At 43.4% G+C, this 15,477-nt stretch overlaps 1 protein-coding gene across 1 annotated transcript in view; it reads right to left on the bottom strand.

The window, feature by feature from the left end:
• BAG3 (BAG cochaperone 3) overlaps positions 1-15,477 on the bottom strand; it is an 80,578-nt gene that overhangs the window by 21,468 nt on the left and 43,633 nt on the right. Inside the window, exon 2 of the mRNA XM_078643923.1 lies at positions 9,209-9,556. Within this exon, the coding sequence (XP_078500049.1) occupies positions 9,209-9,556 (348 nt within the window). The remainder of the gene's footprint in view (positions 1-9,208; positions 9,557-15,477) is intronic.

Here is a 15,477-nt window from a genome sequence, read left to right as displayed (position 1 = left end):
AGAAAACAAAAAATTAAAAAAGGAAGAACAGACATTTTAATCAGTGCAACCCGGCCCAAAATGGATAGCGGAAGAGAGTTCCAGCGTGAGAACAAGGCCTACATTTTTCGAAGGAGCGGTACAAAATTCAGATGCTATAAATCCGAAACTTTTTCAGAGAAATATACCCCAAGATATCTTTGAGGATGGCCGTTAGCGCAAGCATGGATATCGGGGTGCAGATCCAGGCTTGCCCCACCGCATTGTAAAATTTCAGTTTTTCTTTTATTAATGCGATACCCACCTAGGGCCTCAAAGTCCTCAAAGACCTGGACGACATTAGCCTGAACCTCTATCTCAGGTTTGATAATGAGCATGATATCGTCCGCGTATAATTTCAATTTCGCCATTGATGGAATAGGGGGCCGGATATCAGCACAGTTCCTTATAGCTATCGCCAGTGGTTCGATAAAGAAAGCAAACAAGACCGGTGATAAAGGGCACCATTGCCTTGTTGCCCGTTTTACTCTGACCTGTCCGGCCACCGAGTTGTTGACAACTACATTGGCTTTAGCATTCTTGTATAAATTATAAATCAGGGCCGTGATCTTTGGGGAAATGCCAAAGTGATCTAAAATCATGAACAATGTTTCCCACACAACGAGGTCAAAAGCCTTCTCAGCGTCTAGTAGAAGGACTAACGCAGGTATCCTCTGGGTGTTGAAATAATCCAACGCCTCAGATAAATAATGAGTGTTGGAGGCTAGCTGCCTACCAGCGATAAAACCGTTCAGGTTCGAATGTATCAATTGTGCCGCGTGATGGTTAAACCGAAGTGACAACAGTTTAGTGACGATTTTATAGTCGAGTTTAACAAAGTTATCGGGCGATAAGAGTTCGGATCCTCACTGTTCTTGCTTTTTTTCAAAAAGCTGAACATGTTACTTTGTCTGAAGGACTCTGGTATTTCCCCACCCTGGAGTATAGAGTTTACCAAACGAAGGAAAAAGTCCGTCACTGAACTGAAAAAAGCATGTTGATAACGACAAGTAGTGGTACAAGGAACTCGTTTTCCAGGTTTACCCCGATTTAGATTTTTCACCTTACCAAGAGGGGACCAGAATAAAGCAAACAAGGAACCCTCTTAGGTAATTCTAAAGTGTTGTGTGGCACAGAGGATCCCTTGTTGGTGGGGGCATGTGCCGCTTAATGAAAATGTTTTTTGCCTCACTCTGAGTGTTGGGCTGTGCCAGACTGTGTTAGAGTACCTTATAATGAAGCATGCCACTATCTAGTGGGTGAGGACAATTTTAAAAATCACTGAGGGTTTCCAAAAGGGAATTTAGGCTGTTACCAGTACGGCTTAAGTCCAATATATGTTTGCTAATGTGCCTCTTTGTTCAATTATCTTGTCTTGTATACTGAGTATTATATAATGTACATCTACCTCCTGGAGCTATATATTCATATATCATAAGCTCGGAGAAACATCTCACCAGCACACCCCATGATCTGCTGATGAGACCAGTATTCTGCTGGTTCACTTTTGTGTCGTGAGGCTTTGGTTGTGAGGCTTTGGGTTTCACACTTTTTGCACACATCAGCCATCTATGTACAAACCCATTGAGTTCTTCTATTAACCCAAATTCAAGGAGAAACCAGATAGTGAATTCAACTGTAGCATTCTGTCTAAGACCTTTATGCATTGCAATGGTCAAGAACTGAGAACTTAAAGGGGAGTCCCAAAGACCTCTGCCTCAGAGATTAAAATTACCACCTGTAGTTCCACGTTACCCTGAATTATAGAGCCTTACTGTGTACATACTATACCTTATATATGTTTGGGTGTCGTCTGCTAGAACATTTCCGTACGTTTTGAAGATTTTCATTTTAAGTGCCCTACATTTTCAATTGTTTTTTTTAAATATACAGCTCTGCCTCCGCATCAAGTTTACCGATAGTCACTAATGTGACAAAATGTATCGGAGCTCCAATTCTACCCCAGCATTAAGTGCGCCGTCACCGCTTGACATATTTTCCACCGGAGGCCTGTTGAAAGAGTGTTACACATTTGGAGAGCGATAGTATCTGAGGCCCTGTGATAGCAGGGATAAATGACAGTACCCACATCAGATACTGCACAATGACCACTGACTGCCCAGGACCCCGAGAGAAAATGCATCATCGTGAGGCACATGCAGTGGGGAAACAAATACATCTCTCTGCTCGGTGCGGGGCTATTTAATATACTTATAATAATGGGGGGTCAACACGAGACCCAGGACTTCTTCAAGTTCACCTACTGAACAGGATGGCCCTATGTTTGGTGGACAATAAACAGAGCTAATACAAATGTACCTGAATTTTAGTTCCTTGCCATAGATTCCACACCTAAACTGACCATCCTCAGACACAAAACACACTTTACAAAAAAAAAAAAAAAAGTGCATTTGATCAGCGCTACGGAAACAAAGGTGGGTAGTTGTTGATGCTTTGCTGAACACTAAGGGGCACATGCATCATTGAAGGATTTTGCACTTCCTAAATTGCGAAAATTAAGGAATCGCAATTTAGGAATTGCAAAATCCTATGCATCAAGAAATCCTAAAAGTTTTTAGGATTTCTTAATTTTCGGAAATTGCGATTCCTTAATTGCGAATCGCAATTAAGGAATGGCATTACATTGATTCCTATGGGCCTAGAGGCCCATAGGAATCAATGCCTTTTTGCCAAAGAAATTTTTGCCAATGACATTTTGTTGATGCATTGCAAGGGTGCTGAGGGGGGTCCAAAGGACCCCCCCCGCACCCTTGAAATGTTTGTTTTAGTGCAAGTTTCACACACACATGTCCAAAGGACATGTGTGTGTGTAACATGACACTTTCCAAAATGCATTTTTGTGCTTTTTTTCAGAATTTCGCAAATTAACACGAGGGTCAACCTCGTGTTAATTTGCACTTCCTATTTCAAAATTCGCATTTTTTTAAAAATTCATGCATTGCATTTAAGGAATCGCACAAATGCGATTCCTTAAGTGTATTCGCATTTTTAGGAATTGCAAAAAAATGCGGATTTTCAAAAATTGTTTCATGCATCCCAAAAACTTATTTAGGAAGTGCAAACGGCCGAATTTACCGATTAGCACCGTTTGCACTTCCTAAATAGGTTGATGCATGTGCCCCTAAGAGCCGGACCAGCAGTCAGCACTGCATTTCAGCACAAAAGCAATGTGAAGGCCAGGCTTGTCTGCGTCATTATCACAAGCATAGATCTGACAGACAGGACCACGGTTGTCTAGACAACCAAACGTCTTTAATTGTTGGTACAGAGCGTGAGGCCAACCATATAAGGACTAAACAGGAGCGACGAAGGCACACTTCGTCAAAGGCACAGCACAGTTTCTGACCAAACGAAGACAGTTAGCAATTCATGCCCAGTAAGTGACCCCGGCATCAGCCAAGGGACACTCCACCTAAGGAGATGCCAAGGTATGTTCTGGTAAATCTTTCTGCCCGAGTCCTTTAAAACTGAGGTGGGGACCCTCGTTGTATGTCCCACTGTGAGGTGCACGGAGAAATGCAAACCTTGAGTGAGGGAAATACGCAGCCAGTAAGTCATCCCAATCACCTGGTACTTAGTCCACCACTTCATTCAACACAGGAATAGAATAAAAGGGGCCTCAAAGTCAATCACTTCCTTGAGGCTATTTTTGGGACTCAAAACAAGAGCGGTGTCCAAAAATATAAAGATCTAGGTCAGTTCCCTGCCTCGAAATGGATGGAAGGAAAGTGACAGCAGCACCAGCCAACAAAGCAGCTCCTCAGTGAAAATCCAAAAGGTGGAAGCTGAAGAGGAAAGATGCCCGAAGTCCAAGATGCACTCTCACTGACGACATCCCACGCAGGCCCAGAAAGGAGACGGGAAAATAACGTCCTAAAAACCTCGGCAGTGCCGATGTGGAGTGATTGGGCGAAGGCTGCCTCAGAGAGGGCAGCAAAGGCTAGGAATGTGGTGGATGGCCAGGCAACCCAGGACCCCCAAAAATGGGGTACAAATGTTACTGTTGTGCAAACTAAGCACCAGCCAGACAAGAGGGACTAGTAATATGCCTGCATGACAGGAGAAACTTCGATCTGCCACAAAAAAGGGATGAAGAACTCATGACTTCTTTAGAGAAGCAGACAGATGGAGCATGGGGATCTGAAAATGGTTAACCCGGGAAGGGACTCGCCTTTTGCAGAGGAATCCTACTCGTAGTGGCCCTCCAGGGATGTAGAGTTCTCACAATAATCACCTACGTAGTCCACGAAAGCAACAAATACTGAATAACTAAATAACCCAACATTTGTTGCCATTTTATTTACGGAGTTGGATGCAAGGTAAGAAATTTCGATTATGAGAGAAAACCCCATGGTGGCTGCTGAGAAAAAGCCCCTGGGGGCACTTGGAAGACAAGCCGAAGACAGGAGAGCAGTCAGAAGGACCAAGATGGGCATACAGCCCTCCTAAAAGGTGTTTTCAAGAACTGTGTTAAACAGTGTTGAGGGGACAACCAGGAAAGACTGAGTAGGACCACTAGTGTGAAAGAGACTCTTCGTGCAAGAGACAGCATAAAGCCTCAATAGCTTCCATGGGGCCCAAGCAAGATCCTCAACTGTGAACTTGCAGGCTATATATACTTCTGGCACACAGCTAGCTGAAGATACCTTTGAGAGCACAATGTCAAAAAACTAGAGCACTCTGGTCAGGGCCTGTATCAGAGCCGTAAGCCAAGATGAAGGAACCGGTAGGGGTCTTCAAGAGGAGCTTTTGTTGAGGCTTCTAATATCATGCCCTGGAGACACTTCAGACAAAACCTGGATAAGCAACCTTGTGGGGATTTGGGACAAAACAAACATAGGTTACCTGCAGTAAAGCTCTTACACATGGCAGTTAAGGGAGCCCCAAAGGAAGCCAGGTGTAGGTACTCATCGGAGGCCTCAGTTGAAGAACTGATGAGTATTCTTGGACAGGCCTGACATTAGGCCAATCCATAAAGGAGAAAACCTGGCACATAACCCTGAGGTATAAGAGACTTTTTCTTTATTTTATTAATTGAAGGGAGAGGGGCAATTACAGTTAAAAGAAAACCCTCAATTCGCAGGTGTGTTATAACAACGCTGTTTCCTTTATGTGAATTAATGTCCATATCTGTCATTATGTACCCGGACTTAGGACCAGGGTCAGTGGGAGGCTCTTTAAGGGGAAAGGAAAAAGTTTCATTTGGAGCACATGTTGCACAAACTGGCAATTTCATGTGCATAGCTAATCTTTCTTAAGTACTGATTGGAAATTCTTCACGAGGCAGGTATAATAAACCTCACAGGGTTCAGCCATAAAGTAGCCTCTGCATGGCTTAGTCAAATATAGCATCAACTCTGAAGCCAATACCTAATGCAGAGTGTTTGGGACAAGTGTGCAGCCATCTCAAAGTGGCTGATTTGCAAGAAATTACTAACTCTAGAACACAGCAGCAGTTGAGATCTAGCGAGCCTCATTCTCCACTCTAAATACAACAATATGCATTTTTTCTGAATCTGAAACATGAGGTCCCAAGCCATATGTCTGCGTGGCAGCCAGGGAACCTACAAAGTATGAGTGCCTGCAATTGCCCGGTCCATGCAACACCTGTGCTTTTCAGGCTCTGCTAGACCCAATTCCACCATGAACCTTAGTTGAGCTGCTAAGAAATATTGAGTGACATTGGTGACCCCGAGTCCTCTTTCTGCTGTGTGTCTGTATATCTACTTATGGTGCATACAGGGTCTTTTCCTGTCCCGCACAAATGTGTTGATCTCGGTTTGCAGTGCCTTTAAAGTGTTAGTAGGGGGCATAGGACGAGTCTGAAACCACAACAGTATCTTGAGCAGGGCATTCATTTCCAGGGCAGCAACTCAGTGTCTCTCAAAATCATGTATATTGCCACCTCCCCAGTGTCATTATCTTGCATATAAGTCAGCTCACCCCAGTATATGGACAATGGTTGTTTCTGGAACCTTCTGGCTTCCTCGCGCTTGAGGACCGAGCTGTCAGATTCAGACAGAGGAGGACACATCACCAGTGACCACCTACCATCGCCAAAGAGGCCCTGGGCCCAAAGAAAGGACACATGCCAGGTCCGCCTTTTGTTCCTCTATAGGCCGGCTGCAGCTTGCCTTGTCTAAATGTGTGTTTGTTTGTGAAGCAGTCCATGCTCTTTTGAATCACAAACAAAACACACATTCAGGCTGGCACTCTGATCCTGAGGTACACCAGCGCCCAACGGAGGCCCGTGACTTCACACAACACACATAGGATTAAACAGCTTGTGAAAGCTGGGGGCAGTGGGCCATCAGGGGACATTAGCAAATGGGAAACACTGAGCCATGTAGGAGACAGAGCAAGAGGGGACGACACCCAAAAACAGTTAATGTGCCAACATAACACACTGCGTGTATCTGGGAATATCGTAACACAGAGGAACACTGTGTTAACCTGGGCCATGCTGTCTAAATGAAGGGCACGAGTCTTTGTTTTAACATGGGGGTACCTCGTCAACCACAACAGAGGTCCATAGATTCACACACATTATTAAAAGTATTAAGGAATTAACTGAAACGAGGCGCATTGTAGGTCTGAGCTGGGGAGGGAGTGCGCATGCGTGTATATTTCATTTTTAAACATGGGCGCGTTGACACAGAAAAGCGCAGAGCTAATGAAGTTATGTCACACAATCCAATCCAGTGAATCATTCAGTCATCCACCATAGTTTGTACCTAAGCTGGCTAGTGCTGCGTGTTATTATTAGCTTTGCATTCAAGGGGGGGTGGGGAACAGGCCTGAGCTGAGGTCTACACACACTGTAGAATAAAGCGTGTGCCATCATTTTTAGATTATAATTATCACTCACTTATTCTAGCAAAAACATGGCCGGTATGGATCAGTGGTGGCGGGGCAAGGGACGTGGGGTGATGGGAGTAAGAGGGGTGTAAAAAAAGAAAGAAAAATATCGTAGCGCCTGCCGCGCCTCTCCTTCATCGTCTCACCGTCATCTCTTCCGGACGGTGTTCCAAGAATAGGAAGCACCCATGCTGAGGATCCCTAGAGCCAATCACAATGCTGCAATGCAATGCTGAATGAAAGGGAACCGAGATAGATAAGAAACTACGATGCTGGCATGATGTTGGCATTGGGGTTGCTATGACAACTTCTCCTTGGGCCCAGCAATGACATTTAAGCAAGATGCACTCTTCACTAGTCATCAGGTTTCAATAATGCAGCAGAACAGGTGCAGCAGATATACAGTTTTCTTGCTCAAGGGACACCCAACGTCACTTTGAGAATGTGCCTATCACGGCCACTTAACACGTGTTCACTGAGTGCCACAGTCCCTACTCGAAGGTACTTTGTGTTACTGACGCATGTCACTCCTAGTTATTCCTACTCGCCTGCCTTTCTGCCCTCCTCAAGTGCTAGCCTTTTGCATGTTGCCTAATTGATATGGCCAGAACTGATTGCTATCAGCTTGCCCTTTAGCCTGCTGTTGAGGCCTTGAGCATTTCCAACCACTGCCATCCCACTGGCTGCTGACTCTTAGTTCCAAAAACATGCCTTAAAAGATGTGCATGCTAATGGGTGGGGTTATGAAAAAATAAAGTAGTGCTGTACGCTAGGGGACAAGCATGTGGATTAAATGATGGCATCATCTGCAAAACCCTACAGCCCTATTATCATGAAGACTATCTTTCATTTTGTGATTTCTTTACTTTATGTTTTTAATCCAAAATAAACTTTGTATTCAACTTTGATTGTAAGTATTGGCATCAGTTCAACTCCAACTAAATTCGTTGCACTGTGCTTAATTAAGCACCCGTGATGTCTTGAAAATGGAATTCTCAAAAATCATCTCATTGAAAACTAGGAACACACCAGGATGAGAAAAGAAGTGTCAATGAGAGAACTCAAAGGGCAAGAGCTGCTGAAGAAATCCCGAAATGGAGAATAAATGCACAGAAAAACTGACACTAGGTAGTGAACTACTCAAAGGCACTTCATGGCACATTGTCCAAAAAGGACGGATTGGGAGGAAAATATTCCTTCCTGAGTCTCTGAAGCACATAATAAGAACACAAAACAATCCTGCGGAGGAAAGCTAAGGATGTTTGTTAAAAATAGCGCACATGAATATTAAAATATCCAACCTGGGAATTTCCTAGTGTTCACGGTTGGCACCTTTTTTACCTCAGGGTATGAAAAGTGAAATGGAGGGAGAGCGAAACTGTGGAAAGCTGAGAAAGTTCATGACTGCGTTTATTGTAATACTTGTGTACAACTATTAGTAACCGGAGAAGGAATCTCTGTGCCCAGCGCTCCTAGAGTCTGTGCTGTTGGTACACATGATTACCTGCCAGTAGCCCCCTGATTAAAACATGCCACAACCTTATCCACCAAAACCACTGCCAAACGTTCCCCTCGAGGCTTCCATGCTATTCAGCTATCTACTTCTCGCGTGAGCCCTGCTCTCCTAAACCAGGCGTGATCTCTAGGGACAGATTCCTCTGCGCGTTTCATTGTAAGTCCCTCAGAACACTCATCGTGCAGACAGCAAAGCATCGGTAAATGTTTGAACATTACAGGGCAAGGTTGACCTAAAATCATTTCAGGACTACAAATGCTTCTTTCACCCATTAAACTAGAACACCCTTAAAAAAAATCCAGGACAGGGTGGGAAATAGTTATCCATTCTGGAAACAATACTTGTTTAGCCGAAAATGGTCACAATGATGTTTGTAAAAATTTAGGTGCATTCACACCCAGTAAAACATCAACTTTTGCAAAGAAGCAGCTCATTTTGAGCAGATTTACATTCAAAAGAATACTTCAATTAACCCTAAATGGAAATCTATCTAAAGTTTCAAGCATAATGGTCCTAGGCTCATATAAATATAAAGACAGATTTCACAACCTCAGCAACGTGCCCAAGAGTTTGAAATAAAATTCCCATTATTCAAAAATAAAATAATGTCCAAAAATGGGTAAGGACAAGTTTCAAACCCTAAACAGGTTCTCCCTATCCTGTTGCATTATGACCAATGTCAAGCTATAACGTCAGGTTACATGAAGATAACTTACATTCAGAGCTTAAAAGATCCTGGAACACACAGTAAATACCATTAAGAAGGAGCTAGGCACATTCCTGCAGGCAGCTTACCTCCGGCCGCTGAGAGACGGGGCTCTGTCCCATTGAAGCCGTCTGTCCACTTGCCTTTTCCATTTGGGGCGCATCACCAATGCCGCGTGCTGGCGATTGAGACCGCCCGCTGCTCCATAGAGGTGACTGTGAGCGCATTGGTGACTGTGAGCGCAGGGGTGACGTGCCTGGTTCCACCATAACTCTTTCCATGCCAGGCCGGTGCTGGCCATAGTATGGGTGCCGCTGGCAGTTACTTAAGCCATCATGTAGGACCTGAATCGGGATGTAGCCAGGCCTTAGCTGGGGGTAGGTACCACCTTCTTTAGTTCCATCCCGAAATGGGCCATTCGGCAAAGGTTGATTCTCCTAAAAAAAAAAAAGAAAAAATCAATAAGAAGACTGGGTCTGGTAAAGCAACTAAAATGAATAGACAAAAACAGATTACATTTACAACATCTCACTAAGTTAACATACGTTTTTCACATTTCGACAGAATCATTTTTTAAGGGCAATGTCGATATGTTATATTTTAATTGTTGAATAGAAAAAACTGATTTCTGAACAGTCCTGGGGGAAGTCCTCTTTGACATAGTGTCTCCAAGTTACTTCACGAATACCTCGAATTCCCAGGAGAAATTCTGAGCCCCAAGTCGTTCTGGTTCCATAATTTTGCTCTTACGACCAGACAGCGACACCAGAATACTATATTAGCAACACCCTGTGTATTCTTGTTGAATTTGTTTGTTGATAAACAGTTTAGCAAAAATGAATCAAAATAATAGATCTCTTTTGGGCCAGTGTCATAACTGACCCCCCTTTTGGCTGCCGGGTATTCCTTTCGCAAGTGTCCAAGTCCTTTTATATCCTGGCTTTGAATAAGATAAAATATTCATAGAGATTGACAGACACCATTCGCAACAAGCTAAATTAAGCAAATGATCCAATTTATGGCATACCAACTCCATGCATATTACAAATGGTGTCCTTACAAAATGGATGCTTTTAGAGAAAATAGTTATGTGCTGTCAAAGTAAACTTGATATCTTAGTGGTATTTCTTCGACAGTCTTAATGCTGGAAGATATTGTATAGAGTTCTAATATAAAAAAAATACACATCAAACACAAAGTAAAAAAAAATATTACAACAGTGACGTTTATATATAGAAAAAAACATAAACAACCATGCATGAGATAGTTAGAAAGAATGAAGCACAGAAAGGGGGAGTACGGGGTTTACTCCATATCTTTGGACGTACCAAGTAAAATGATTTGTATTGAGCAAATAATTTATAACCATTTCCAGTGTGTATTTTTAGCAGATAAATAATTTGGAAACAAGCACTTCAATAAATACATGTATTTTCTAAACTATAAGAAATAAATGTAATCCTTAACGTAACCATTGTTTTCTTTGTAGCTTAGCTTCCAGCTCCAAGAAAAGATGTATTTTCTCTTAAATTCACACCTTAGATCAGACAGCAATGAAACTAGAGCAGTTTCTTGTGCCAGGTCTCGGCAGAGGACACTCATTTGGACATATTCCTAAGGCAGCGGTCGGAGAACTATTTATCTGATACTCCCCATTTTATTTGCAGGTGGTATCTGCCACATTACAATTAGTAAAATTAATCCGCTGGGCTATTGGCAGGACTATAACCGTTCCAAGGTTAAATTATGTATTAGTTACAGTTCCTTTTCACAGTGTTATGAGGCAGCAAAATTGGGTAGCAACCATTGCATCTTTTTATATTCCAGCATAACTCTCAACACCAGTCATGCGCTCCACCTGCATCTTTTATTGGTCTGCACTGGAGGGTGCTTAATAAATGCCGCCTCGAAGACATACTGAGTGCGCTACGCACTCAAACAGTCGAAATAATGGTAGGGCAAAGGTTAAGCCCGTCTAGGGGCTGGCAGTGATTCGGAAGGGGAGTCAAGTCCTGGAGTGTTCGGGGTCGTGCGTTGAGACAGGTGTACAGGGGTAGGGGTCTGTGTGCGTTGTTGCTTTAACAGGTGCATTGTGGGGGAGCATGAAAAGTTTGACAGGAGTTTGCCGGAGTTGCTAGTTAGGGATCCAGTCCAGGGGAAGGGTAGGCAGCTTGTTAAAGGTTCACTTTAGGACATATGCAGGCACATGCATCAAAGGAAAAACCTGTCGCAAACGGGCAGATTCTCAGAATCTGCCCCTTTGCGACCGGTATTTTTGCACTTGGGATGCATCATCCCAAATGCAAAAATCGCAATTTGAGGAATCTCTAAATTGCAATTCCTTAAATTGCGATTGCATTAAAGGAATCCCAAGTTGAGATTCCTTAAATGCAATGCATTAAAGTAAAAAAAGAAATAGCAATTTCGCTAATAGGAGTAGCAAATTACCATGAAGTTCAACTTCATGGTAATTTGCAAAAACTTTGAAAAATGCACTTTTGTGCATTTTTCAAAGTTTCATGTTACACACACACATGTGCACAGATCAATTTCAAGGGTGCAATAGGGTGTCATTTTGACACCCTTAAATATTGCATGAGTAATTTGCGAGTACCTACTGGTACTCGCAAATTGCTGATGCAATCTCCAATTCATTCCTATGGGCCTGGAGGCCCATAGGAATGAATGGGACAGCATTCCTTAATTGCAACTAGCAATCTGCGAGTAGCAATTAAGGAATGTGTAGGAATCGCTATTTTTATAGCGATTCCTACATGCATAGGCTTTTGCGATTCCTTAATTGCGATTCCTTAATAATAGCAATTAAGGAATTGCAAAAGTTGATGCATGTGCCAGTTGGTTATTTACAGGTTGTTATTGTTATTGGTGTTTTATAAAGCGCATGACTCACCCGGGGGCATCTCCGCGCTAACTAGACAACTAACTGAAAGCGAAACGTGGCTGGGAAATGACCTCAGAATAGGAAAGCTTTCAAATGTTTCCTAAAGGCCAAGTAGGATGGTGACTTACGCAGGGCTTTTGGTAGGGAGTTCCAGTATTTAGGGCCCACATAGGAGAAAGCTTTGCCTCCCAAGCGAGTCCGTTGAATACGTCGAATCGATAGTAAAGCCTTACCATTGGATCTTAAATTACGGCAGGATGTCAACTTGCGAAGTTTATTTTGTAGATACTTAGGGCCTATTCCCCTAGTTGCTTTAAATGTCAAGCAGCATGTCTTGAAAAAGGACCTCTTTTTCACTGGAAGCCAGTGCAATTCTCTCAGTAGGGGAAGGGATGGCGTTCCAGGGGGACGATTTAGGACCATCCGGGCAGCTGTATTTTGGATGACCTGGAGCTTTGCTATTAACGTCTCCCCCACTTCCGCCAGCAAAGCATTTCCATAGTCCATCCGGCTGATTTCCAGAGCCTGGACCACCGTTCTACGGTGGTTCAGGGGAAGGTATGGGATGATTTTCCGCATCAGCCGGAGGCTTATAGTAGCATGAGCTCATGATGTATCCGACATTGTGCTTCATAGACAGATTCTGATCCAACTGTATTCCTAGACTTTTTACAGAGTTAGAGGGGACGGGAGGTTCATATAGATACTCATAGGATGCAGACGGAATTCAATTGGGAAATGATGAAATGCAATAAAGTTAATGAGTTATCTGCAGGCTGGGCATGTTTGGGGGGATGGTAGGGGTGGGAGTGGGATAGGGGATAGATCTCTCGATGTATAGCGAGCTTTTAGTTTTGCAAGGCAGTGGCCAAGGAATTTTGTAATGTGCACCTGTTTAATAAAGAAGCCTTTTTCACACACAAGTGGTCAGTGTTTGTCTGCACCCCCATGCCCGCCAAATACAGGTTAGACTGCTGCAGATGGGAAACCACACTTGAAGGCACCAAACATTGTACTCAGTCACCTCTTTCGAGATTCTGACATTGCAGTTATGAGTTTTGCGGTTTAGTCCCACCATACCATTATCAGATGTACAGAGCAAGCCTCCCTCGCGTTGAGATTTCTAGCATTAATTAAAACTGTTTCATAAACAGGCAATAAAATAGAACTAGAATTACAAGCTTCGTCGTAGGGAACACAATGCAACAATTGTATGTCACATCACTTCCTTCCAGCAGCGACGGTGACTCATTAAAGGCAGAAAAAAACATGAGCTGGAAAATAAAAAACAAGAGAGCAACGCTCGGGATGAATGGGAGGTTTTCCAGCCCATGTCGTGTATTTACACAATGATTTATTAGTCAGATTAATTTTAGGTTGATGCACGATCTGGATACTGAACGAAAACAGGATGCTCCGTTAGCATGTGGGTGGTAGGGTGGGAACTATGCCGCTCTGTTTTACTCTTGCTAGCTTGATTAGGGAATTAAGAAAAACACATTTAAGGGTAAATTTTGCAGAATGTTTTTCCATTCTTTAATGACCGTCCTAAAAAAAGTATAGCAGTGCTGCCTTCATGCATAAAAGACCCTTAGTGCTACGCCCAATTGGTCGAACTGGCACACACACTTGGGAAGGGTTCCATGTCTGAGATCGGTGGTGACAGAATGCACAGGAATCTGATTGGATGAGCACCTTCCTTCCTTCCTTTGTGTATTTAAAAACAAAATTTTTAAGTCACCTGGTAAGAGTTAGGGGTAGGAAGTACCTGCGAAAAATATTGAGTGGGTCTGTCAATGTGGCAGTTCCGCTTGTTGCTCTCTGCCCTACAAAGATGGCGGCATGAGTCAGAGAGGTCTTGGTGAAAGGTTCTAAATAAGTAACAGGTCCTCACAGGTCAAATGGAATAGGATAATTGAACAGGCTAGCATCAGGCTGGCCCTGAACCAGCAGAACGCAGTTTCCCCAGGGCCATCATTTCCTCAACCTGCCCCATAAAGCATCAGCTTGCGACGAAAAGAGGTGGAGTGGTAATAGAAACCCCGATTCATCGGCCTCCTAGCAGAGCACTTAGTGGGTAACGCAGGTCACATCACCACTAGGCCTACTGCCCTGTGGATAACATTGATACGATAGCCCTCATTCTCACCAGCTCACAGCCAGGTACAGAACCACAGGCCAGTCTTCAGGGAGTTGGAACTTGCTCATCTAATCAGTCTGTCCACGTGGGACATTGGAGGGCTCATTCTTCACACCGGCAAAACCAGAGTTTGCTTCATCCTCTAATCTGCGCTCCTATGAACAAGTTAACACACACACTACTAGGACTGCAACTTGGGGAGGATGTTCTCCTTTTTAGGTAGGAGATTTGCATTTTGGTGATATAGTATCCCCAGCTGGGAATATGCGGATTCTATTAGGACTGGTTGAGTTACATGAGGTAGGACATTCAAGCTACAGAAAGAGCCTCAGTTACCTGGATATCCAAATGAGTACAGCATTGATCACCTCATGTATTCTTATCTGTTCCAGCAAGGTTGATGAATGAATACACCGAACACGAATATGACACAGAAACTCCACAGAATGTGTATTTTGTTTGGGGACAATCTTGTCTTTGTCCAGGCAGTGCAGGTGGGTCACTGTGCTCCTGGTGATGCTCAAGGTTAGATGTTGGGACCATCTTTTGGTAGTCACTGCCTCTCTGCCCTGCACCTACCTCAACAGGTCCCGAATTACAACTGTGCAAAACCCTAAGATGTGCACTGGCAGCCCTAAGATGCACACTGTGAATGCACTGGCATCCCTAGGATGTGCACTGGAAGACGCTGTGAATGCACTGTTAGTCCTAGTTTGCGCACTGGTAGCATGCTGGGTTGCACTGGCAGCTCTAAAATGCGCACTGGCAGCCCTAGTGTCTTTTGTGGCTAATAGCGATCCCTTTACAACTCCACAGGGACACCTAGTAACAGCCTGTGGTACCACACCCTTTCCTTGCAGAGTGGATTTTTTTTATTACTTATGCTACTGCTGAAATATTTTTTCTTTTGTTTTTTTCAAACAAACAAAAAAAATCTTGTTTTTTCATGTAGTCTGCAGCCACAGAGTGGAGCATACCCTCAACCGCCCTCATAGTTGGACATGTGATAGTTTGGTGAGCCCACCATGGTCTCGGTACATACTATATCAGGCCCAACTGGAGTAATTGGTTTAATACATTAACAGTGAAACTTAGTTAGCTATAAGTCATGACAGTTGCAGATTCAAATATAGAAATATTCTTTTTTTTAAAAACTGCTAGAGCTGTACTGATAGAACCGCACAGCTTCATGGCTAGACATTTGCAGCTGGATCTGTAAAAGTTGGAAACTATAACGACATATTGAAATTTTAGTTTTAACAAGCATGCTGTGAAGACTTGCCTCGGTATTGTGCCTGGGGTTTTTACATACTTTC

Source organism: Lissotriton helveticus, chromosome 5_1 (genome assembly GCF_964261635.1).
Source record: "Lissotriton helveticus chromosome 5_1, aLisHel1.1, whole genome shotgun sequence".
NCBI lineage: Eukaryota > Metazoa > Chordata > Amphibia > Caudata > Salamandridae > Lissotriton > Lissotriton helveticus.
The sequence above is the reverse complement of the archived record's forward strand: the minus strand, read 5'-3'. Positions and strand labels throughout refer to the sequence as shown.